At 36.4% G+C, this 27,427-nt stretch overlaps 1 protein-coding gene across 7 annotated transcripts in view; it reads right to left on the bottom strand.

Annotated features, from left to right (window-relative positions):
• Positions 1-27,192, bottom strand: part of TAF2 (TATA-box binding protein associated factor 2) — a 65,434-nt gene extending 38,242 nt beyond the window's left edge. For 4 of the 7 annotated variants that reach the window (XM_074849530.1, XM_074849594.1, XM_074849661.1 and 1 more), the window contains exons 1-12: positions 26,195-27,192; positions 24,706-24,760; positions 23,728-23,888; positions 14,535-14,653; positions 13,053-13,194; positions 12,461-12,692; positions 11,027-11,211; positions 10,341-10,454; positions 8,906-9,005; positions 7,173-7,258; positions 2,451-2,586; positions 859-1,013 (exon numbers count right to left, since the gene is read on the bottom strand). In XM_074849530.1, the coding sequence (XP_074705631.1) occupies positions 859-1,013; positions 2,451-2,586; positions 7,173-7,258; positions 8,906-9,005; positions 10,341-10,454; positions 11,027-11,211; positions 12,461-12,692; positions 13,053-13,194; positions 14,535-14,653; positions 23,728-23,888; positions 24,706-24,760; positions 26,195-26,247 (1,538 nt within the window). In that variant the 5' untranslated portion in view covers positions 26,248-27,192. The other 3 variants (XM_074849903.1, XM_074849819.1, XM_074849976.1) reach the window with 3 other exon arrangements.
• Positions 27,193-27,427: the final 235 nt, after the last annotated feature.

The following is a 27,427-nucleotide window of genomic DNA, read 5'->3' as shown; positions in this document are numbered from 1 at the left end:
CTTGGCACAGCTAAGTATGGAAATTAGCATAATGTGTATTTATACTTTATGAATACTTCTGATGCAGATAAAATATTAACTTCTCATATTACTATAAATATTAATTATACAGTGATTTTTAGTTCGATATTGAGATGCATGAACATTATTAAGTCATCTCAAACAAATAATGTCTAAATACAAATACCTACTTTTGCTTTCAGTTAGAAGGTATGGTTTTGCTACACTCATGTATGAGTCTAGCCTCCAGTGACATTAATTAAAACTATCAATTAAACCTGTTAAAAGGAGAAAATTCAAATTTACCCTCATATCAATCCAAAATGATTAATATCACTGAAATTTAAAGAATCAACACACAGAGGTTTATTTTACCTGAAATTGTGATATTAACACAAGCTACCAAGATATTCAATGTTAGTGTATTTTAAACAATCAGTCTGCACTTTAGGTTACTTATTTCATGGTGATTTACTGGAAATCACATCTTAAAATTCACCAGACTATAGCATTTTCCGTGTCAGACTTCAGCATATTTCTAAGGGCAGTGTCCTCTGGAATCCCTTTAGTGTAATTTGGCCTTAAATTCCAGCAGAGTTCTTGTGTTTCTTTCAAAGTAAAACTTAAAATCATGAAATCCCTTCTAGTAAAGAACACGCAAAAAAGCCAGCATACTCTAAAAGACTATGAAAGAGTGTGAACCTATGGCTCACATATATATCTAATTCAAAGAATAATGTACTTAACTGTTTTAAGCAAAGGTATTTCATACCTTTCTTCACATTCCTTTAATAGTGCCAATTAAAAAACAAATTCATTCTCCATATTAACAATCCAGACCAAGAATAAAAAGGATACACCCACTGCTTTATTAAAGGTTGGATGTCTTTGCCAGAGACATTTGAGATAGATTTCAAAAACCCAGATGTGGAAACCAACATCTGACTCCACATGTGTGACTGGAACTTCTGAGATGAAGCAGTGCTGGCCAGACTCAACAACTTGTTGAAAACCTAAAATGATAAAAAGTTATTACTTTCACTAAATACTTCAATATATAAAATAAACTTTTCTGTTTAGTTGCAGCTGAATTACAACCGAAGGCAAATAAACTCATCTTCTGATAACTGGCCTCAAAAAAAGTCTTTCAAAAAGAAGACATTTCTGAAAATTATTTGCTTGTCCATATCAGAAATTGTGATTTGCAGACACAAATTCATTTTTACTTAAGGCAAACCATCTACAATGCTGAGAAAGCTCTGAAACCCCAGCTTCTTAACATGAGAAATGTTTAATGGTAACAAAATTAAACTGTTTTCTTTGCTTATCACTGCTACAGGTACAACTTATCATGAATCTTTTTAACAGAGTTGAATTCAAAGTGGAATACAGAAACACTTTTTGGCATGCACTTTCTAGTTCTGAGCACCTCCCTCTATACTTCAAAACCATGTAATTTGTGAGGTTATTCACTGCAAGCAGGTGTGGCCTTCATTGTCCAAATTATAATGCGGAGGGTAAGGGATGTATTTTTAATAAATTCTTTCCACCTGAACTTTTTCAAAGAACTAACTTCCTCAAAGTTACATATACACACAAAATCCATTAAAAGACCACCAGCTTTGCAAAATTACCTACAGTAAAACAGATCACTGACTATGTGCTTTTTAGAAATAAAAGCCATCAGGTTCTCCGCTTTGTATTCCTTTTTAAAAATTGCAAACAATAATGAAAATTTATGTAAGGAGAGCTTTAAAAAAGGTGCATCTGCTGTACTTTCAACCTGACAACTGCCTGTAATAGGTCTAGCACAAGTACATACGTGTTTTCCTTAAAAAAAACCCCAAACAAACCAACCAAACAAAAAAAACCCCTGAAGTTGATAGGAAAAAGTATCACTCAGTTTCTAACTGGGTGTTTGGTTATAGCACCCTATCTTTTTTAAGGCATGTCACAAAACATGTACAGTAAAGAAGAAAAACTATAAATCTGGAGAAGTTTAGCATTTCAGAATGAAATTACAATCTTCTCTTCAACTGCTTCTTCTAATATAAAGATCTATGCTCCCTCTAGCACTGAAAATTTTATACAGTGGAGACAGCAGAAGATGGATTCTCATTACTTTCACTATTTATACTTTATTAGACTAGCTCACAGCAACACCAGTCAGGGTCAGTAAAACAGGTCCTCAGTGTCAACAACCGATCACAATAACCCAAAGCAATGAAATACCTTAACATTAAATATAAAAAGTATTACAAGTTATGTATAAGAATAATAGCTAACACAGATTACCTACATCTTATGTTTGTTCTATCCTGCTAAAACTGAACTACAAATGGAATCCTATGATGACCTGTTTTGCTCTTCCTTAAACTGGATTTAATTAATAGAAAAGCAACTAAAGACAAAAAGTTGTCTATATTCCACATAATCATTTAAATACCTACCTGTAACATGAACTCCATGCTAATCCTGTTTTCAATCAGTCTCATAACAAGATGTGCTTTACACTGGAACATAGTGTAATATTCCCAGGACAGTGTATGAGGGTGTTTTATAGAAAAATGTAGGTGTGATGCAGGGCTGAAAAACAAAAAGACCCAGCTCTCTATTTTGCATTTCATGGAATGAAATTTAAAATGTATCTTTGCAACCAAGACTATAGCTGCACCAACAATTATTTAGGATCTCTTATACTGCTTTAAAGTTATAAATTATGACATGCTTAAAATGACCGCACACTTGTACAGAAAGGTAACATGGGCATATGTACCCGCACACAGCAAGTACTGTATAGAGAGTAATGACAGGTAATACATGCTGTGTATTACTGTAAAGACAGTAGCAACCACAGCAAGGATCTGTGACTTGAGTCTAGAAATTACTCATGAATTAACATTCTCCCTGCTCCGCTTCCAATTAAGAGTGACTGTACATAGTGAATCTTTTATATTTAAAACAAATAATTGTTGCAATTAAAGAAAAGTAAGAGTTTTAGAATTCACAGCAAACTTTCACGTGATGAGCCAAAGGAATTGTTTGGGTTTTATTTTAGTTAGGAACTTTATGCTTTCAATACTTTGGCAAACTGACATCTTCTAAATCAGATAACATGCCAAGGGAGACTAGGCAGAGCATCATGTTACAGCTGCCACACTGTTTCCATAACTTGAACTATCTGTGGTGCTCCTTCACACATACGCTTTATGTCTATAAGCAAAACACTTTAAATGGTTTGAGTTCATTCCATATCAGAAGACAAACAAACGGTGAAACCCTGAAACTTTTAAAAACAGAACTGATTTCTGGATAGCCATAGTGGCTGTACAGCAATAAACCACCAAAAAACTTAATTTTGATGAGCTTTAAAATTAATTTTCTCCACCAAGTTATACATTTCAGAACACAAACATTCTGACCTATAGCCCAGTTTCAAACCAGAAAAGTAGCTGTAATACTGTAATTCTCAAGAAAAATAAGACCTTTTTGTCTCCTTTCAATTACTTAGAAGTGGAGATAATTACAAGTCTGACTTTATTTTATTGATGAACCAAGTCTGTGGCAATTGTATTTTGTTGTGCTAAGTTTTTTCTTTTAGTTCTTTTCACGGAACATTTGAGTTTTCCATGAATGAATAACAAATATCTGAAGAAACTGGATGTGTCAGGCCAACTTAATAAGAAGTGGGAATCCAGACTTATTTTATGCTGGTTGGTGGAGAATCACAAATCAGCCATTGTGACACAGAAAATGTCAACTACTTAAAATTTCTGGGCTCAAAACTGGATTCTTTGTGTGATTCTCTCTTATAGATAACCTAACTAAACCAGATGGACTAGACACCTGATTTGTCCAAAGACTTTATAAGACACGGCAACACAGAATGAAATAATTCCCTAATTGTAACGATCAAAGATAGGCACTATAAACCTGATCTTTCATGCCAGCTACCTCAGGAAAAGACTGGTCTTCCAGAACCTTCAAAGACCTATTAACAAATCACTTTAACTTTGACCAATCTTTCCATGCAGTTGCAAGACACGTGCCAGGAAGAAGTGTTCTACCAGGACCGGACCAGCACTTAGCTCCTTATCTGCAGCACTTAAGATTTCAGGAGACAGCAAGAACCAAAGTAGCTACGACATCTTAATATTTTTTTCCATCCTTCTGTTTACTGGGAGACTCCCTTGACTTTACTCATGAATGTCTGTTTAAACATCTTAAGATGATACAAAAAGAAAAGTATTTCTAAATTTAAGCAAGTACTACCCTTCTTAGGTATAATAAGTAGATGAACAAGAAGGTACTTTGGTTTACTACTTGCTGTTTCTAGTTGATAGGCAATTGCTAAAGTTCTCCTTAACAAAATTGTCCTGTTATTTTGGATACTTCTCTGTTCTGAGGTAGGGAAGGGTTAGCAACCATGAAAGAATTGAAATGCAAGGAGGAAACTGAGGTTGTGGCTCAGACATTATATAATAATTTGGTCTCAGTATAAAAACTATTTATCCAGCTTCAAATTATACAGTTGATTGACTTTGGTAAAATTCTTTTCTTGAAAATTACGGCCAAGCCAGGACCCACATTCTTGGCCTTCTTAAATTTACTACATGTTGATTGATTTTGGTACTAGTTACATTATTTAACTGCAAATCAAGACTGAGGCAAGTCTGCATCTGACAGTTACATTTTGTAGTTCATTCAATATTAATATATTTTTTCCAATTATATTTTTCTTCAATCATTATATTTCTAAAACTTTCATTGAATTGGCACCAAATGAGAATTACAATTAGAAACATGGACCTAGAACCTTCGTCAAAGTGAAAATTGAACTAGCTCTTCAGTGGAAATTTATAATGCTCATGCTCTCGAACACACTTGGGTCATTCGATATAAACCTGTTAGTATGCTTCTTCCATTTGAAAGATATCTATATAAATTCCTTGAGGATTTTAATTTTTACAATAAGGCTGTACCAGCACAATCAAAGACTAAAAACCAAAATCTGAGAGGGGAGAACACAAAATGAAAACTTAACACATGAAGCTTTGTTTTGAAGCTTTCATCCACACAGCAGTTAACCTGCATTTCCTTTCTCTCATTTTCCCAAGCTCTGGGATTTCTTCTCTTAAAACAAGCGCTCTGGAGAGCAGTGTCTGTGTTTCACCAGACATAAACAGGAAGAATCTGTATTTTGCACAGAAATTAACTCAAGTGTCGGAAAGTGTTTTTTCCCCCAATGATTTCTTTATATATTCTACTTCTAATTTAGTTGAAAAAATTATATTATTAATTAACCCTTCTTCATATTAGTTGGGACTGTTGTAACGCAAATATGTTGGCAGGAAACCATATCACAACAGCCAGAACAAAGAAATATAAAAAATATATTGGAGAGAAATGTTCTAGGCATCATTATGAAAATACCTCCCCTAAATACAAATAATTTCCCAGAGTCGGGAACATATACTTAATTTACATACAAGGCAACTCTGCAATCTACAAGAAACAGCAAGTTGTAATTTACATTTAAGTGGTTATGGTTATTATTAACAAGCTGTAATACCATGAAGTAGTGAAATAGCTGTAGAAACACAGAGTGTCTAACAGTGATACATCATAGAGGAAACATAGATTTAAAAGCATTAGAACAGGATTTTGTCAATTATTTGTGTCCAATTCTAGAATAAATACAATAAAACTAATGGAACTGCTAGAGACTTTCACTTTAGTGAATTTCCTTTTTTAGACATGTGCCCTTTTTCTCTGGTTTCATCTGATCCTATTAATGTGAATTTAGTTTTGCTGTACAGGGGACTATGACAAATTGTAATGCTGCCAATTAAAAACTCTGCCAAGACCTAATTCAGTACCCCAAATTGGTCGTCACCAACAGGATGCTCTAAAATGACTGCTGCTAGCTGTAACTTGCTTGTCAGAGGTATATGTAACAAAAGCATCTAGGTACTTGGTCTGCTTCACTACTTGGAAGAATAAAACAGTAAACTAAATCAAAATCCATCATGAGCAGACAAATGGAACTGAGTAATAGCTTGGCATGCATACACATAGAGAAGCTACATTCGTGACTGTCAACATCCAGAAAACACGGTAGTTGCTGAGGACTCACGTGGCTGGGAAACCAGCCAGTATGTCCTACTCCTGATTTCAGAAAACACTTTGTTCTTCTTCATCTCTCAAAATTTGAATAGTGATCTTTTTAGAAATGGGTTATTTGTATACCTCATTCAGTTCTAAAACCAGGGTTTTAATTTTAAATGAACAAAATCTGGATTTGCACACACTCAAATGAAGAGAACCACTGCTGCAGTCAATTTCGGTTGTATTTTCATAATACAGGGACTTCTACTACAGTAAAGATTTAGAAATACACATATTCTCCACCTGCACATGCTCAACCTCATGCTTTTGCACATGCTGCTCATGAGTTTCCAAAGAGCAACAATTTGTGAGGCTGTGTCATAACTAGATTAATTTATCCAAGAAAAGAAAAACCCAGCAAAAGGTTGTCACTGAAACCTGGATCAACTTACTGATTTGACTTCTAGTAATAGTCTTCTACGTCCAGTGGTTAGCACTACTCAGTACAGGAGTATCACAAAAGAGGTAAGGGGAAAATTCCTAAGCCAGCAATACTGAAGCTACAGTTATTGGGAAAATACAAACCCAGCCAGTTCACAGTTACCAATGGTACTTCACAGATGACTGATATAATACTTTTTTTTTCCAACTGATTAAGAAATCTCAGTAAAAGATTGCAAGGTGAGAGTGGAAAGAAAAAAGAGCAAAGAAAAAGAAAACTGATGATACTGTAAAAAGCCTAAAGATTACCAACCACTTCAAAAAATAGCTCAGGTCAAAATTCTGGCTTCATACTCTCTCTCATCCCCTTACTAAAAAGTAGTTTCGTAACAGCATTAAAAACATTCATTATACTTAATTCCCTTCAAGATTTAAAGTGAAAGAAAAATAAAACAGCAGTGATACAATATATTCAAGATGTACTTTATGAGACTGGTAATACATGCCTCGGGCAGCTGAAGATCTTCAGCCTTTGGCCTTGTGCTACGCAACACACCCAAGGCATATATTAATGGCCCCATAAAAACATACCCTGTAATGACTTGCGGCTTAAATAAACATACTTGTCTTTCTCTTTTCCTCCTCCGAATATTGGATGCAGTAAAACTCCACCAGTCTTCAGTTCATATGCCACTATTTGATCTAACTCCTAAAATGTACAACATACGTAAGCAAACATAATTTTAAAAAGTAGAGAAATTATTTAAAGAAGACAGGAAAGCTTTTCATACCATTGTTCAAGCCATACCTCCTAATTAAACTTGTTTACAAACACAAAGAGCATTTTAAAATCAGGGATGTTCCTCAGCATGGCAAACAAAAATAAAACAGTAGAAATTAGCAGTTAATACTTGTTCTGGGTCTGGATTATGGGTCAACCCACAACAATATTTAACTACAATATGTCTAAAGAGTATTATTGTCCAATAAGTAAGTTGTCTCTGACCAAATGAAATAAAGGTTATCACCATTTCCTTGCACTGGAAATTAATACTGGGTATACCTACACAGTAGACTGCAGCATATAGAAGCTCACCTTGACCCATGCCCAAACCAGACAGAAGCCAGCTCTGAAGCAGAACAAGTTTGAATTTGTGTAGTGCTCTGCCCATGTCAATGAGCATACTTCAAGGCAGGATGTTTGCATGGGCTATCACCCAACACTCAAGATGGCTTTTGAAACAAATTGGGTCAGCTTGAGCACAGGGAGAGTAAATTGATGTCTGTCTGCAACCCAGTGTTAGTCAAGGGATTTCCAAATGTTGATCAATTCCTATCATCTTACACACTTTCCTATCTTGATAATACATTCCAAGCAGTAAAGGCAAAACTGGAGGCTGTGACAGTAGCACCTCTCAGTTCTATGTGGAAGCACTTAGCTAACTCATAGAGAAGAGCATGAGCAACTGATATCCAGAAGCAACTTCTGCTGCACGTAGCACTGAACTCTCAAGATAGACCTTCATCCAGTTCTGCTGTTCTCTGTAGCACCCACACTTCAGCACAGACAGCACACGACCGGTGAGCTGAATGGACATTAGGCAGATAAGGATATGGTATTGGGTCCCCACGTGAGTAAGAGATGCAAATGGAACCCACGGGGTTAGAAATCTAGTCTTTGGAATGGAAGAGTATGAGGAAGTGTTGAGAGGAAGAAGAAGAAAATAAAGGTCTTTCTGTGCGTGAATATTACTGGCGAAGAATGAGGAGTCACTGCTGCTATCACTAAAAAGTGCCTGTCTCGGAGCATTATATTCTGAAATGTAAGGTATAGACAGAAATTTCTTTTCCAAGAAAAGAAATCCCTCCAACGGGGATTTTTTGCTGCTTCATTATTTCATTTAGTACTTGAATGATACTAAAAGATATCTGATCCACTACTGATTCAAGCTAACACTGGAGCCTTTCTGAGCTATATGGACAGCCATCACAGCATAACAGAATTTACCAAATACATCTCCTTATGAATCCCATATTCCATTCTAAGTGTTCAAAAAAGTACAATCTTTTTTTACTTTTTCTTTCTATTTTTTGCAAAAGCCCAAACAAAAACTAATTGCACAGAAAGACCATGAAAATTATTATTCATAAGGCAGTCACAGAAACATATTTTGGTTAATATGTTTGGTGTTTTTCCTTGCAGCAAGCAGCAAAAATATTTCAGCTTTAAGGTTTGTCACTGCTAAACATTTCTTTAGGTTGTAATGCAAAACTATATTATATTCTGGTTTTACATTGCATCTTCTTTGATGTAAAATGTCTGAAAGATAAAAAAAAAATACTATTATCTTGTTACCTGCTTAATCCAGTGACGATACTCATTAACACCAAAGGTTTTTTTCATCCAAAGGCCATAAATATAACCAGAGATTCCCTTTAGCACCCATTCATCTGACCTATAATAAGAAAGAAGCATGAATTACAGCACTTCAGAAGGTATTTTGTAAGGGATGGTATTTTTGACCAGCTCAAAATAGCCACAAATTTCAGCAGGTTATATAACTTCTCTAAGTCAACAGGAGTCTGATGAGCTGTGAACCAATTTATGTATCTAACTTGGCACCTGGACAGGAACAATGAAACTGAAAAGCCAGTGAAAACTCAACTTCTACCACAGAAGCCCAGATTAAAATATAAAGGCAAACTATTTAGCTGAAATAGTAACAATAGAGCAGGGGATATGGACATTAAAGTTAAAATAACTGCTAATCTATATGATCTTCTCTTGCTGATAAACATCTCAATACAATGCAGAAGATCTGGACAGCAAGCAGACAAAATACCTATCTCACAGTTTGGTGGACACCCATTTATAAACACCTGTTTTGAGAGTTATGTTCTACAAGAGAAAAATATGGACAAAAACTATAAAATGACCATGAATTAGAATTCTAAACATAAGAATGATATACAGGGTGTGATAAAGTGAATAAAATAAAGACATAAATAAAGGGAGTCATTATGAGGGAGGAAAAAATTGTCTTAACCATGGAAGTAGGCTAGAAATAAGGAAGAGCAAGAGAAATTATAATAGTACAAACATCAATTTAAAAACATGTTGATTTCTTTTTTAAGCCAAGGATACTCTGGAACATACACTTTTGCCATGAAAAAAGTAACAGGCTCCTTGTACCTGATATGTAAACTATATGTAAAAGGCTTTAAAATAAATACTGATCAGAACTGCAAGAGCCAGTTGGAAGAGATTTTCTGAGATGGAGTTACAGGCAGCTTACCACACCAATGAATATGTCCATTTCACACTAATTTCTGCATTCCTCTCCCTGAACTTCAGAACTTATTAGTTCTGTGCCCCACAAGTACTTCCTATGCCAGCTACACTTCTTCATCCAAAATATCTGACAGAAATTTACTGATGATACAAAAGACTCTCCCTTCTAAAATCTCCAAGTGCCAAAGCACACTATGACATTCAGTAGCAATAATTTCTGAGAGAAGACATGTTCAATCTCTGCAGTCTTTGGAACCTTTACATCTCACATTCTCCTTTCAAACAAACAAACAAACAAACAAACAAACAAACAAACAAACAACAGCCATGGATTTTCATTTATTGAGCAGGTTTTATTATTTCTCCTTTTTTTTTCTTCCTGCTTTCTTCTACAGTTACCGTTTCACTTATTCTTCTGAAAAAATGCAACATGCAAATTAAAATTTTAGTTTCCTAGATTTTTCCCATTTTCTAGAGAGTATAATGGTAAAATACTTACCAGGACATTCTGGATATAAAGCATCCAAAAAACTGCTGGGCCAGGGCCTGTGCTAAGCACCTCCTTGTCAGTGGCGTTTCATCTATAATCATTGCGCTGTGTAAGAGATTTGTACTGGACCCCCATAAAAAGAAAATAACACAATATGAGCTCCAGCTCCAAAGAAACAAACTAGAGACCTTGCTTTAAAAGCCAAAACAAATACTTCCTTCAGTGGTTTTCCAATGAGATAGTAACATTTCTTTTTTTAATACCCTTAAGCCAGACAGATCTCCTGCTATTATCATCTATAAACAACTCTATGTGTAGAGACAAAGTAGTTTGTTTTAACTGGTGAAACTCTCTTGGATTCCTGGTACCCTACCCCAGCTGAATTAAAATAAAACATAATCAAACTTCTGCACTTAATTTGATCTTAAATATTTCATGCATGGTGTTTCTAATTTAGAGAGGAAGCCACTGCCAATTTTTTCTTAAAGAAGATACAAACCCAACATCTTTATAGCAGATAAAATTGGAAATGGTATTAAAAGCCTGTAATGTCAACAAAAGCCATTCTTTTCAAACTAGAGCGCCAAAAACTCAGGCTACAAAAACAGTAAGAGCTTCACGTATTTCTCAATAGTTTTGGATCTAGAGCTTCTAGGCCTGTGAATTTAGAAGGTGTAATTTTCTCAAATACTAACCTGAAAATACTCATGGATGCATAAGCAGCTACTTCAACATAAGCTTCATCTATAAAAACAGTCTTGAAACAGGAGTATGGATAGCGGCAGGTAAGAATCTCCTCATAAAATTCAAAAACCTCATGAAGGTATGACGTGGTATGTTTGAGCAATGGGAGAAGTTGTGGTAAGCAGAAGTGAGTTACCTACAAACAAAGGAAAATTTGATACAAGACTGACAAATATATTTAAATCCATAAATATCAAGAATATTATATAGCAGAAAAAACCCACAACACAACAAACACATAGCTGCTGTAAATTTAACAGAAAAAAAAGAATTTTCAAGCTGTGATGACTACAATGGCAGAAAAGTGCACCAGGAAGTCCATCTTAATTGTGAGAGCAACAACAGGAAAATCGTTTTTAGCAGACAAAGCCCAATAACAATGTCTACCTAGTAATGTCTATCATTTAAAAACACGTGACATTTTTCTTTGATTTTGTAATCCAATGTCTTTTGGAGATAGTATTTTTCTTTTATACAGTAAAGAATTAGCGATTTTCAAATCAGTCAAGCAGTGCTACCGTTTAGAAGACTTGTGACAGCTAAAACTACAAGTAACCTTTGATATTACTGTTTTTTCCACAAACCTATGATGCAGCCAACAACATTGACTTCAGCAGTGACACAGGAACCAAGCTGAGAATGATATATAACTTCAAGTCAGCTCTATAGAAGTCAAAACTCTCCAGAAATTTATCATTTGTTTTTTTTCAAATATCAACAACTGTTTTTTTTTTTTAAACAGCTATTATCTTTCACAAGTGAGTATGACTCACCAGTAAAAGTCAACAGAATACCATTGCTGAGGACTAAAATCTGATGTTTCTCTTTGGATCAAGTAAAACATAGCTATTTCCCAGTATTTTCCTCTCATGTTTTCAACAGAAGAATATGCGGGCCAGTCTGCTGATTATTAAAATGCTAAACTGGTAACTTAACCTGGCTGCCAAGTCCATCCTTACCCAATCTAAAACAATAGATGTAAATATAAACCGGGGGACTTCAACATTATGGTAGCAATCTGTTAAGAATGAAACCTCAATGTCAAATTTAGTTCAGAAGACTACTCAATTGTGTAGCAATAATTTTCCATCTACTACCAGCAACAGAATGGGTTTAAAGATACTTTAAGAAATATGCTTTTACCAACTACAACTAAATTAGCCCCATAAATTCAGGCATAAATGGAATTATTGCTCATTTAAAGGCTTTACCTTGGAGATAAATTTAAATTCAAGCATTACTAGACAAGTTTTATCATATAACTGTACTAATGGAGGTCATATCTGGACATACCCATATTTGACCAATATATACTGGTTACAACATAAAAATAGTCACTAACACTTTCAAAAAAAAAAAAAAGAGACCTCTATGAAGATTATTACCTCATGCATGTATGGATCAACAAGGATTTCAAAAGGTCCTATTGCCAAGGAGATGTTAGAAGCTGCAGTTGGAATAGTCAGCATGTAATGAAAAGTCTTCTTTCTCATATCATGGGTATATACAGTTTCCACCAAATCTCCGTTTGAAACAGCCACCATTGCAGCATCTACAGTATACTCAAGTTTCCAGGTACACAACTCAGAATATGAATCAACACAAGGAAACCAAAACCTAGGGAAGTTAGGATTGGGGGAAAAATGGTTAACAATTATACTTAACAATTATACTCTCTTTTTCACAGATGACTTTTCTCTCCAGTTCCAAACTATATTCTTAAACACTTTGAATGTTGACATACTGTCTCCTAGTATACAGTAATTTTATAAAGCACAAGTTTCTTTGTCATTACCTTCTGCTGAGCTATAAAGACTAGAAATCCTAATTACTAATCATTAGGTGCTGCTTCACATTGGTAAGCTCCTTTCAAGCACAAATTAAGCTTCAGAATTTTTCAAACTTAAAAAAATTCAAATAAATTAGTTGTATTTTCTGTAAGAAATACAGTCTAACATTCAAAGATAATTTTCTTACCTTGTAGAATTTTGATAACCACATGAAAAGACATGAGCCCCTCTTTCTGCCATGCTGCCCTCCATGTTGGGTACCACAAAATGAAGGCCTCCTTTTGGCTGGTCCAGAGAAAAGTTTATATGCACCTTCAGGACTTTTAACTCTGCAGCACCAAGACCAAAATTGGAGTAAATATTATTCTGAAATACCTTTCATGTAAGTTGTATATAATTCAGTCTTGGACTCTTGGTCTTGATTATGTGTTTACTTCATTCTCATGGACCTCCAGGTCCAGTTACAAAGCACTGCTCAACTGCTTACTAAACTGAGACCTCTTAAGCATAACTTACAGGATATGAATTTATAAGAATCTTTATTAATTAATAACAACCACAATTGGAGTTACATTTCATCTTCCAACTCCCCAATAGTAAAGAATCTATACACTGATTGTACCCTAACCATGGTCTCCTTTGTACCTTCCTGAAATAATTTTCTACAAAAACTGCATGTAACAGGCACATTCTTAAAAGACATGTTATTGTCATTTGCAGTTTCTTAAAACCTCTTATTATAGTTAAAGCTTTTCCTGTAACTTAAGTGTCTTTGCTTTGGTTTAGTTTCACAGAAATCTCACCTATGAATAGGCTGGCAAGAAAATAAATTCAAGCATATGGTGAAATTTATCCAACAAGTCTCACCATATTTTGGCATTCAAACTTTAAAAAGAAAAATTATACCTGTTTGACTATTTTCTCTTCTAGACTTACAAGTAAGACAACAGGAACTTAAACAAAAATTAGAACAAACAGAAGTGTCTTTCCCATTAAGGTGTAATCTGACAACACTGCATGAGTCAGCTTCATGATACAGTTATTATTCTCTCACAGGTCTCACAAATCCATGGGAAAAATGGATAAAACCATGTAAGAAAACAATACAAGAAACTAATAAAATCCATGTAAGAAAATAATCAACATTGGAGAGTGATTTATTAAAAGAGTTACTTGTTCCAGGATCGAGTATACCAGTTTATAAAGTAGTCTACTTTTTACTACCAAATCATTTTTAAAATGACCATTCTTCAAAGTGAGATGGGAAAAAATAAATATAGCTTTTTAGTAAAAGATGTATATGACATATCCTTGTAAATTATTTTCCCTGTTGGATCATATATATTGTAAGCAGCTTCAAAATTACAATTTAACACCCAATATACTCCATTACACCCACTTCCTCGTGTATTTCTGGGCTCATGACCACCCAAGAATGTTTGTAAAGAGTGTTAAGAAACCTTGCAACCACTTCTCCATATTACCAAGAAGTACGAAAGTATTTTTCAGACTTCAACCAGAAAGATATGGGTGAGGCAAAAGGAAACAATAACCATCATTTCATAAAATAATGTAATGCTATTTATTTAAATCTACTACCTTCCTATGCAAACTCATAGCTAACAACTCTAGGACGTCTTAATTTCTCAGTATGGTTTCTTTACTGTACCATCAACATGTTTCCACAGCTCCGAGGGAACCTTAATGCAGAGTTCTCCATTTCCAGCATCTGGGTCCACAGCACTGACTGCGGCAGCATAGGCATTGGAAAAATAGTTGAGATTCCTCCTGTCAGAAATACCCAGTTAATTCTTAAAGTACATTCTAAACTACAAAAAACAACTTTGGAAGTTATATGATTTTCATGGTGCATGTTCAACCAAGTATTTAGTTTTGTTTCTAAAGGAGTGGATGGAAAAAAAGGAGTAAATATTAGATTTAAAAAAACAGAACTTAAAACTAGGCTCTTACAGAACTGATCTATGATCAATAAGACTTAATCCCCAATAAATTAAATGAGAAATGCTCAGTGTTCTTTTCTTCCCAATAAGAGTAATATTTACATTTATTGGAACAGAAATTAAAAAATTTTTTTTTAAAAATTTGGATTGAGTTTGTATGTTTATTCTAAAGATCTGTCTTGAAGATGTCCCTCCTTATATATTGCAATTTTGATTTTATATTGCTTTTCTAAATGTTGTAAGATTTTAGCTTGGCCATGATTTTTCTCCCCTTAGCTTGATGGATAGGAATAGTTTTATCTTAGGCACTTGTAAATATCACACAAAATATTAGATGCTGGAGTTTTGGCCTTAATACACAAACACAGAAATGCATATACTTTTTAGTCTCTAGAAACAATTTTTTTAAAGTGTTACCATAATTCATTTATTTAGGATGCAAACACAGATTTTTGTAATCAGGGTTGAGCTGTTGAAGCTACTATGTATCAGCTGCTAACTGACTGCACATTTCATTCCCAAGTCATACCATTACTTCAGTTATGACTTAGATTAACTGTTCTCTACTGAAATGAGCAGGAATATGCATATGTCTGCTGTTAAAGTGGTTATGAGCAGGATGCTATCTTCTTATTATTTAATGTGATTATGTTCAGAGACTGGAGGATGACCAGTCAAGTTCAAAAATAACTCTGCTTTTGCATTTTCATGCAATAGCTTTTATACTTTTTCAAAATGGATTTTTAAACTGTGTAGAACATGGAAGTAAAACCTTTCTCAACTCTAATCCTCTAGTACACAGAGTTCTTCAAAAGCTTGAACAACTATACCTGAAGAGAAAGTGTCTGAATTACTTACCACCTTTTTTCCCAGAACTGATGAATCCAACCACTATGGGGGCAGAGTCACAATCAAGGATAAAGCTACCATAGAAACACAGAATAGTCTGGGTTGAAAGGGACCTTTAAAGGTCATCTAGTCCAATGCCCCCTGCAATAAGCAGGGACATCTTCAACTAGATCAGGTTGCTCAGAGCCCTGTCCAACCTGACCTAGAATGTTTCCAGTGATGGGGCATCTACCACCTCTCTGGGCAACCTGTTCCAGTGTTTCACCAACCTCATTGCAAAAAGTTTCTTCCTTATATCTAGCCTAAATACACCCTCTTTTAGTTTAAAACCATTACCCCTTGTCCTGTTGCAACTGGCCCTGCTAAAAGGTTTGTTCCCATCTTATAAACTCTCTTTAGGTATCGAAAAGCTGCAATAAGGTCTCCCAAGAGCCTTCTCTTCTCCAGGCTGAACAACCCCAACTCTCAGCCTCTCTTCATAGTAGAGGTGCTCCAGCCCCCTGATCACCTTCTGGGCCCTCCTCTGGACATGCTCAAGCAGGTCCATGACCTTCTTATGTTGGGGTCCTCAGATCTGGACACAGCACTGCAGGTGGGGTCTCACCAGAGCAGAGTGGAGGGGGAGAATCACCTCCCTTAACCTGCTGGCCACGCTTATGTTGATGCAGCCCAGGACACAGGCTTTCTGGGCTGTGGGTGCACATTGCCAGCTCATGTCCGGTTTTTCATCCACCAGTACCCCCAAGTCCTTCTCGGCAGGGCTTCTCTCAACCCCTTCATCTCCCAGTCTGTATTAATATCAGGGGTTGCCCCGACCCAGGTGCAGGATTACCGCACCACAGCGGAGTAAATTAACTTTTGGCTGCGGACTCCACTCTTCCATGGAATCTGAAATCCACACAAAGCAGACATGATCTCACCTCAGGATTTTACTTTCATCTAACCATTCTCTAGTCACCACCCGCAGAGAAAACAGCATTCAACCCAAATTACAGTACCTTACTTGGAAGACTGAAGGGTAATTAACCATGCCAGAATCATCCTGTAAGTCTAGGTATGTCAAACACCATGCTTATATTCCTAGCCTTCCACATCTAAAAAACTTTGCTAAAAGACTGAAATATATTGAGAACATATTTTCATGCAGTTCTTCATCTTTGGCAATAATAGTGCACAAATTCCCTGGCACCACTACCAAAGACTGGGAATGTCAGGAGCAGTAAACTTGTCTACTTTGCTTGGAAGCTTCTGAAAATAGGACGTGAATAGTAAATTGGAGCATATGAGCATAGAAACACCCAAATCCCAAGTTTTAATACATAATCATTTTTTCCTTTTTCATAGCTGAAGTGTACCTAAAGATACGATATAATGCCAACAAGTTTTAAAAGCACAAGGTTGAATTTGTACAGTGGAATATACTCTAACTTCAGCTATGGTTCCAGAACAATTCAAACCAACTTAAAGCTCCAGCTGATGGGCTGTCTCCTAGTCTCAGCCACACATTCCTACTCTCTCACTCATTAAGGAGATTACTGTTCATCGACCCTGCGGTGATGCAGCTGAAAGTGCCAAATGGAAAAAAAAAGTCTTGCAGACAGCTTTCAGTTGCTCCCTGATCTGACATATTGAGGGGTCAAAGAAGTGCTACTACTGAGACATAGGAGACTGTCAATGGGATCATAATCACCCCAACCAATGGTGCTTTAAGCTGTCTCCAAATGGCATCCTAGGAAGGCAAACAAATACCATTGGAAAAACTCTCTTTAAAGAAAGACTTCATGACTAAGAACTATCTTTGTAATTAAAGAAACTGGCAACAGAAAATAGCAATAACATTCTGTTAGATTGTAAGGTCTCAAATGTTTAAATTTTAATCTAAACTAGTTCTGAAAATTCACTGTTACTGACAGGGGATCCCTTTCCAATATAGGAGTGAGAATTTCTTCAAGATTTGAGGATCGTGATGAGCTTGTGGTTCCATTTTAAACATCAATGGGTTCATAGACAGGAAAAGATTATTATTTTATAGCAAGAAAGGTAGACTCCACAGGGCTTAACATTTTATGGAAAACAGTCTATTCTGATATTTCTGTTTTTGTGAAGTGTTCCAATTCAAATGGGTGATTCATTGTAAAAGGAATCCATTAAAGGCTTAGTACCACAGATTAATTTTTTCATAGATTGAACTACTCTCAATAAACTGGATATGGACATTTTAGCAAAAACAGGGCACATGCCAAAAGTTACAGCCCAAGGAACAAAGATAAATTTTCCTAAGGCTAAGTGTAGACTGACAATGAAAAAGTAATATGCATTCATGTTTTTTCCTGGTAGAGATATATTTTATTATCAGAATTCACCCAAAACATTAATAATTACAGCCCACGTGCATGCTTGTTGACTAACTGGAACCAAGTGATCCTGCAAAGACTTATTTTTTAAAGCTACTCATTGATTTCAAATACCTCCATGTCAACTTTCCATAGCATCCCTCACTACTAGCTGCAGAGGTGCTACTTAACTGTTACACAGCCCAAACATATAGTCTATAAATCACTTTATTCTTACAGTACTTAACATCAACTTTGCAAAAGAAGTTCTTTGATCCACATGTAAATCATTACCTTTCATTACCTGCAATTCATTTACTATTCTACTTTGCTCCCCAGATACAATTAGCACTTGGTCTTGGAGTCCAACCCCAAAATATATGATATAGCATATATTATATCTAGTATATTTTTTGCATATCTATAAAAATATGTACCCGTATAGGTAATTTATTAATAAGGCAATGATTTGAATCTTTGGCACACCGAAAAACCCAATTTTCATTCTTGACCAAGGCTAAGGGCTTTGCCATCTCTTGCTTCAAAAGTTCTCTACACCTCTGTTTATTTCTAACAAAGTCTATCATGAATTTAAAACTAGATAAGCATCATACCAGTAGAAATTAAGGTTAGTTATTGCAGCAAAACAACACATGCTCAGTCCACCAGTAATTTTTCTATTTTGTGCACAGGCTAAAGGCTTGATCACTGACTTCTCAGAAGAAAGAATATTGCAAGACATGCCCTGAAGGCTACCACATTGCTCTCTCTCACAGTTTACTGATACTTGTAACTAAAGCAACAGTGAAGTTGGAGGATATCAAAACATCTTCATATTTTTAATGTTTAAAAACTATAGGCTTCAAGTTAAAAAAAAAAAAAAGCTGAACTAGTGAATGAACAGGTATACACTGCCACAGGTTAAAATTGCACTGAATATAGCATCTATGCACAGGAAAGCGTTATGTGCACATTAGCTAGCTATACAAAAATGTTATCTTCCTTTACACGAAATAATAATCAAATGCAATAGCTTCCCAACCCTGCACCATAGTTATCACACAAACATGTGAAGCACATAACCAGGCAACAGCAAGATCATCATAAACTTCACTTATCACAGATCAAACCTCTGCATCGAAACCCCAAAGTTTTGCTGCTGCTATTGAATAGTTTACAGTCTTACACACAGGATTAAGAAAACAGAGATCTCCTTTGTCTGTTTTGACATAAATAGGGCTGAGATACAAGCAGTTGTCTCAGTAGTCAGAAAACACTCTGTGGAATTTCTGTATACTATAGCCCAGAAAAATAAATCCCACTTCTTTTATTGATAGAATCGAGAAGCAACAATTTACAAGGAAAAGAGGGAAGGTAAGGAGGACAGAGCCAGCTGTAACACTCAACAACAGCAGCCCTAAGACAAGACCCAAACAGACGTTCTCCAACACTATTTTCAACCTTTGAAAGATTTCAAACTCTTCCTTAAAAGTATGATCAAAATGGGATTCTCTGCCACCTTGTGTACACATGGTAAAATTATGTGAATTGTTTTATACCTTACAGCATATCTGCTTAGCCAGGGAGGAAGTGATTATGTTACATAAGTTCATCCATCTGTTCTGATATGAAAAACCTATGATGTCCTGTAGCCTCAGGAAGAAATTACAAGATGGAAGACTGACTTTATTTCTAGATAAAACTGTGAAAGTTCTTTTAGTCGTTACATGAAATTATGGTTTGTGACTGATGGATAAACTGGCAACGGCATCAAAGCTGAAAATATATTTAATGCACTAATTAAAGTTTTCTAACATTTCCTAAAAAATTCACTGACTTTTAATTACATTTTTAGTGAGGATTTTTTTGTCGTTCAACAGAAGTGACAATATACAAGACCCAAAAAATATGTTTTGCCTACAACACTGAAAATGTGAAATGACAGAGATCATGTCTCACTGATTTTTGCATCAATAGATGATAAAACCCAGAAGTATTACTTGAACTGAAGACAAGCCGAATGTTCAAATTCAGAACACAAGGAGCTGATCTGACAGAAGATCTCACCCAAGAAGTAGCAAAGAACATCATGGTGAGACAGGAACAATTTCAGCTGGCGCTGCTTGTATTTCATAGACAAAGCTCTCTTTAATTTTGACTTTCTCAACCCTCTTTTAACTATGTTTTCTTGCACGCCAAAATTTGCACAACATAAACAATTAACCACCTCATTCACTTGATCTTCACCTCACATCAGCAAACATAACCTCTCAAGCCACAGATGCTGTAGCAAGTCTTCCCAAATAAATATAGTGGCTTTAAATAAAGCATTTTCCATTTTAAATTGAATTCTGTTACTAACTAAGGGCATAAGAAGACTGTAAAATATTTTAACTGTGATAAACAAGGTAGGTAGGAGTCCATTAAATTAACAACTTTTTCTACATAATGTATTCTTTTAGAAATCAACATTTAAGAATTATTAGATACAAAGATTACTACAAACCACTACTACCTCTAGAAGCAGTTCTTTGTAAAGAAGAGCTGAGGAAACCCACTGACAAATTTTTTCAGGTAATAATTCTAGAGGTTTTAGATTCCCAGCATTTCTGTTTGTAATTCTGCCTTAAGAGCAGAGGTGCTCTGTTTAATCAAAACCTAGCTACCATCAATCCTCAATACCCAGTTGTGACCAGATATTCCAATGCAAAAAAATACACATCTCATCTAATACTTTGTAACATAGCCTTTGACTTCCGAGACACAGAAAAGAGAGAAACTAGCTTTTCATTAAAAATATTTGGTGACCTCTGTCTTTCTTAACTATGAATAACACAGGAGTTATGAAATATAGAGACTTTCTGTTAAGTTTGGATAGCCCTGTGAAAGCCTGCAGCAGTGAAAACCACAGGCCACTGTAGTCCTGTGTGAGACAGTATTCCACTTTGCATGCACTGTCCTCAACTTTTGTTCACTGCTGTTAAACACGGTATTATGGAAAAAAGGATGATGTTCCACTATGCCACTAGGACGTTAAACAAAAACTCACTTTCTCCACAAAATGATAGAATTATCTCTCCTGATCCCTTTCTTGACATAAGGGAGTGCTCACTCTGATCATTTTGAAAGCTGCTCCTTTCTCACATCTTCCAGAAATTATTCATGATTCAGTTATTACAGAACCACAGAATGGATGAGGTTGGAAGGGACCTCTGGAGGTCACCTGGTCCAACCTCTCTGCTCAAGCAAGGTCACCTAGAGCTGGTTGCCCACACACATGTCCAGATGGCTTTTGAATATCTCCAAGGATGGTGACTCCACAACCTCTCTAGGAAAACTGTCCCAGTGTTCAGTCACCCTCACAGTAAAAAAATGTTTCCTGATGTTCAGAGGGAACCTCCTGTGTTTGAGTTTGTGCCCGTTGCTTCTGGTCCTGTCAGTGGACACAAGTTAAAATACATGAAATTCCATCTGAATACAAGAAAATGCTTTTCTTGCATCAAAACACTGGAGCAGGCTGCCCAGAGACACTGCAGTTTCCATCCTCGGAGATACTCAAAACCCAACCGGACACAGCCCTGTGCAACCTGCTCTAGCTGACCTTGTTTGAGCAGGGGGGTTGGACTAGGTCAGTAGGTCCTTTCCAACCTAAAGGACTCTGATTTCTTATCAGCTGCTGTTAAACACATATAGTGTTTTCATTAGAAGTTCTTTAACAATTTAGCAAACTGCAAATTCGACCAAGCCAGTCAAAGGAAGGTGTGAGAACACAAACATAAGTTACAGTAAAATCAGAAGAGAATACTTAATGAAAACATTTGCCCATGGTGTTTCTCTTACCAAAAACCAGATATGAGATTTTATCCAAAATCTCTTCCCGTATCATTTTCCCAAAACACGTGGGAAGCGACATGTTTCTAAACTTGCTCTTCAATATCAGATGGTGAAAAGATTTGAAACTTTTCAAATTTCAAAGTGAGTTTAGATAACATTCTAGGACTTACACCCTCATCTACAGTGCTAATAAATATTGAAAGTTTGATTCCTTTGGAAAGACCAAAATCTTTACTTTCTAGCTCTTCAGAACAATTAGAATCCCCGCAATGAGGATTCTGAATTTTTGACTTACCGAGCAATAGCAACGACTAAAAATTAAGGCACAAAACAGATAGGAATTACAGAATTAATAGGCTCAAGTGGTTCAGTATCAAGACTCAAACAAAATTTCAGAACTCTGATATCCAATTCAGCGTTCTATATAAATGGACATTGTATTTGCAAACTGAATTATTGAAACTCTTGCATAAGAGAAGAACAAAGGAATACAGAGTGTCTGCCATAAACGAACAGTTCAAATCCAAGGATGTGTAACTTAGGATAAAAAGTAGCACTTGAATCTCAGTAACTGAACAACATAAGTTATCTTTAATACTCTAGTTTTCAGACAACAGTCAGAGAAGTTTTAACCTGAAAACTGAGATGGGCTAAGAAACATCTCAAAGGCTCTAGTCATTAAGGCAATGGGTAGACAACCTCTTATATATCTAGCTACATCATTTGAGAATGCCACTATTCTCACAAATCTAACCAGCAGGACTGTATGAACTCTCTGCAGTTTGCTTCAGAATAAGTCTAGCTAGTTCCTACCTGCCTTCATCAGCTATATGAGTTAACCAAGGTGATATCACCTCTGAAGCCGCTTACTGAGCCCTCTCCGTCTTTTCAGCTAGCAAATCTCTCAGAGCAATCACTGCCCAAGGGGACACAACAAACAGCTGAAAGTCAGTAATAAGCATCTTAATTTAGCAGTCCAATAGTTAACCTGATACAGTCACATGATTTGCCTTATTCCTATTATTTGTTTCAAACTAATAAGCTAATTATAGGTAAGGTTATCTAGACATATAAATAAAATCAGAAATAATTCTTACAAAATCTTATTAGGAAAATGTGAAACATTCCCAAGAACTTTGATACTATATGAATATTCTTAGGTTTAAAAAAAGGAAGGAACAAAAATGATCATCCAGTCTGACATTACACATCATAAAAATCAGGACAATTTTCACAGGACAAATTATCAGAATGTAATAGGTTTGGTCTACATAATATTATACTGATGCAACCAAACTCATTTAACCAACTGTGGAGTAAAAAATAAACCCCCAAAACCCCCCACAAACCCCCAAATTAAGGGCAAACCTCTCACATGGAACTCTCATATGAATGTAGTTACACCACTGTAAAGTGTTCTCTGCAAGAATATAAACAAAATGCTATTGCCACAATAATGTAACAAAATTTTCTTGAAATAAATGAGAGTAAAAGTTGGGCATAGATAAACCTGAAGTCCATCAAGGATAAAGCATTTTAGTCAATGGTGTTTTCTTACCAGGGAAAAAATTACATGAGAAGGACAGTTTCCTAAAGGACTGAGAATACTATTGGCATCTACCACTTCTCTCCCCATAAAGTACTTTAAAAAAAAGTTTTTGATACTTTTACAAAAAATTACAAGGAAATGTTAGTAGAAAAAATTCTAAAGAAGAATAGCATAAGAGTCAAAATTACTGTCGAAATACTTTCCCCAAATTAAGTCACCATACCAAAAGTTACCATTAGGAAATCACCAGGTAAAACTTGCCAGTACAATAAAATAGGTCATGCTTAACAGCAAAAGAAGACACTACATCTGCAGAGTTTTAAACACATCACTTACTGCTTTGACTCATGGTGACAAACCTCCAGCGTTGGATCGTTATAAATGAAAGCTGCTTCTAAATCGTTGACTCTTACTCTGTAAATCCGGCACTGTTTACTGTTCAGTTTGATTCTATTCAGGTTTGCAACTGTGGGAAATATTGTCAGTTCCACATAACCCTATGAAAACACAAATCAAAACCTTCTATAAAATCTTTACCAACTCGCAAAGTAGAGATATATTAAAAAAATTCTTATTAATGCATTTCAAAGGAAAAATCATAGGGAAAAAAAAAGTTATTTTTTTATTTAAAAAGGTAAGTGGTTTGCCCTTTTAGATGTCTAGAATACATTTTCTTTCACACCATTTAACAGGCAAATTTTCCCAGCTGTGAAATAAAACCAAACAAAACAAAAAACTTCAACATGACTAATAATCCTGTTTGTTTTACTGGAAGTGATCTGCATCTGTTGATTAGATTTCAAGTTACTAGCATCACTATGTTTTTCACCTCTATGTTTCAGGTTTTGGTAGCTGAACTTGAGACAATGGTTTTTAAAACATAAGCACAATCGATTTAGGTACATATCTAAATTCACAAAAAGCCTGAATGACTTCAGGCCTGAAACTGTGAAGGTCTCTTCAAAGACCCAGTGAACTCACATTTAAGCAAGAAAACTCTATAACCCTATGCCTAAATCAGCTAACGTTTTACTGAACATCAATTTGCATTGCAAATTGCTTTGTAATATTATTTAAAATGCAGTGATTTTCTTTTAGAAAGCTTTTCCTTACAGAGATTAAAGTGTTCACAATTAGAAGATATTGTATTTGATGCATCTCAAGGAATGACAGACTTATGAGAGGCATCAGATTAGAAAGTATAAAGAAGCTGAACAACATAATTAGCTAGTGTGTACAGCTGTTTCCTCTAAAATCATGAAGAAAACCCAGACTTTGAATTTCTACTTTCACATTTTATTAAAAAATACTTACTACAACAGATTTTCTCTGAAAATTTATGTTGTTGATACAAACTACCTGGTGAGTTGTGCTGGAAAAAAAAATAATAATTTAAAATAAGTAAGGTTTTGCACAAATGCCAGCATTTAAAGTAATATTTTAACTCAGTTTTAAAAAAACAGAGAGCTTATACAGGATGTATGTACATATAGATAACTACTGCATATAGCATAAGAAGAATTCATGATCATCTAAATCTCTTACATGGTCCAAAATAATTAATGAATAGAAGTTGCAGACAAGGTCAGAAAAGGTCCAATAAAATCAAATATAGTATCATACCAGTATATTACTAGCAATACAGAAGATACCATTGCTTTTGAACATCACGTAACAGTATGTAAAAATATAGTATTACTAATGATATAGAATCAAGTTTGGTGATGTGCAGTATTAGAAACAGCACGCAGCCGTAATATTTCCAATCAAAGACCTGTGGAAAATTTATCTGCTGAGTTGACTCTCATACATAATTTATGTAGGCAGGTACTATACAAGAAAAAAGATTTAGTATATGCTTTTACAATTAGTGTATCATAAGAATTTATTATTTTAAATAATGGTTATATATTCATCAAGATAGGTATTTTAAACAAGCCAAATGCATTTGCTTAAATTTTGAATGACATATTAGAACTTCCGGTAAAAAAACCTCTGATTTAAAAAACAGGAGATAAAATAATAATTCCAACTTTTTTAAAACTCTGGAAGTTACTTCTAAATTTTTCTGTAGTAGGTGGCATCTTCACCACACTCTACAGTAGTGCTATTCATGACTCAAGATACAACCATGTAATAATTCACCCTTTATGCCACAGCACGCATTATATGCACGTACTTAGGTACCCTGTGCATTAAAAAGTGACTTTGCTTCAGTTGAGCAAGTTCAGTAAAATTCCCTACAAGAGAACGATAACATCTAGCATCCAGTGATGGATTCAGACATTGCCTACACATTAAAATATATACAAAAATTAGAGTGATTCTATTTAGAAATACATTTGTGTTACAGATTTATAAAGAAATCATGGAGGTATAAACAGAAATACATAAAGACCACGGAAATCCACAACCAACTGCTTTACAGCTTGGTTATAACCAAAATAATGAATGTGTAAAAATGACAATTTGCTTAACAAAGCTGCTTGCCACAAATTCAAGCACAACAGTAAAAATGAAACATGGTAGCATGGTCTGTAGTGCTGATATTGTGTGAAGAGATCTCCAAGGTTTGAAGAGCACAATGTAAATATCTTTATAAGATGAGACTGCACGGTTGACAGACTCACTGTCCGTGAGTCCATTTACACAATAAAACATACACCTACAACACACGTTTTCTGAATGCAAGCTACATCATAAGCAATAGTTCCAACCTTCTCAGGTAAATAATTACTGATCAGCCTGTTTCAAATGTGCATTGGTCTCAAGCATAGCAACTTTAAAAAACATGGATACTTATAATTTATATGGTCTTGGGCTCTCAAATCCTTTGTCTCCTTTCTTCCTATTCATCCTGAACAGCAGCACTAAACACACACTGCTGACCGTCACACTGGCATCAACATCATCCTCACTTGATGGGTCCTTTGATTTTTCCTTGTGCCAGGTTGTATTTGATCACTCATCTCCCCAGTGGATCTGTGACTCCCCACAGTCAGGCATCTTCAGCTCGAATGAGCACCATAGTTATAGCACAAACAACACTCAAGTCTTTCTACATAACCTTGTATGAGTGCAGCACACAACCCTGCTCCCCACTGGGGGTACGATACCAGTTCAGAGGCGCTGCGTTGCTTCCTTTCCGCAGAAGCTGCGTAAATCAACCGGCTCAACGGGCAGTGGACGTGGGAGCTACTCAACCAGGAAGGCCGCGACCAGGGCGGCTGGGCAGGCACAGCCGAGGGGTCCCCGCTCCTGGGACAGCCGGCTGGGGCAGCGCTCTCCGCTGACAGGTGGGAGAGACGGTGCCGGGGGGCGAGTAGGCCGGGAAGGGGAGCGCAGGCGGTGCCGCAGAGCCCCCCGCGGCCCGGCCTTATCGTCGCTGCGGACGCGGGCGCTGCTCCGGGAGGCGGCTGGGCTGGGAGCTCCTGCGGCTCCTTCTCGTCCGGGGCAGTCGGCTGGGCCCGGCCGGCATGGAGGGCAAGGGCAGCCCACCGGCACGGCGCGGGCTCCTCAAGCCACGCAAGAATCCCCCTCAGCAGCGCGCCCGCCGGCACCCGCCAACGCTCTCCCACTCTGCAGCGGCCGCCATTTTCTTACTAACCTTTGACCCCTGGCGGTTGAAAGGTCACAGCCCGTTTAGGGGAGCTTTATTTCGCTAACAATAGAAAGTCTTTTGGAATCTTGTTTTTCGAACGGTAGTCTACCGATGTCAAGGCAACCATAGGCAAAAAAAGTAACAAAACAGCAAAAATAATCCAAAAGACGGCGCCGGGTCATCTCTCTTTGCGCACGCGCCCTGCAAGTCTCCCGCGCAGGAGCCGGAAGGCCGCGACTCGCGCATGCGCGCGCACTGGCGGGGGCGGGGCCGTGGCCGCAGGGCAGCAGGGTGGTGGCGGGGCTGAGGGCTGCCGGCGACTGCCCTTGGGTGAGGGGGGGCAGCTCCGCTTCGCTCGCGGCTCCAGCTGGAAACCTCGGGTCTTGTGTAAGGCTCAGGTCCGTAAAATAACTGTTCAGTTTTGACTTACAGTCG

Source organism: Strix aluco, chromosome 1 (assembly GCF_031877795.1).
Source record: "Strix aluco isolate bStrAlu1 chromosome 1, bStrAlu1.hap1, whole genome shotgun sequence".
NCBI lineage: Eukaryota > Metazoa > Chordata > Aves > Strigiformes > Strigidae > Strix > Strix aluco.
This window is presented reverse-complemented; position numbering and strand designations above follow the sequence as displayed.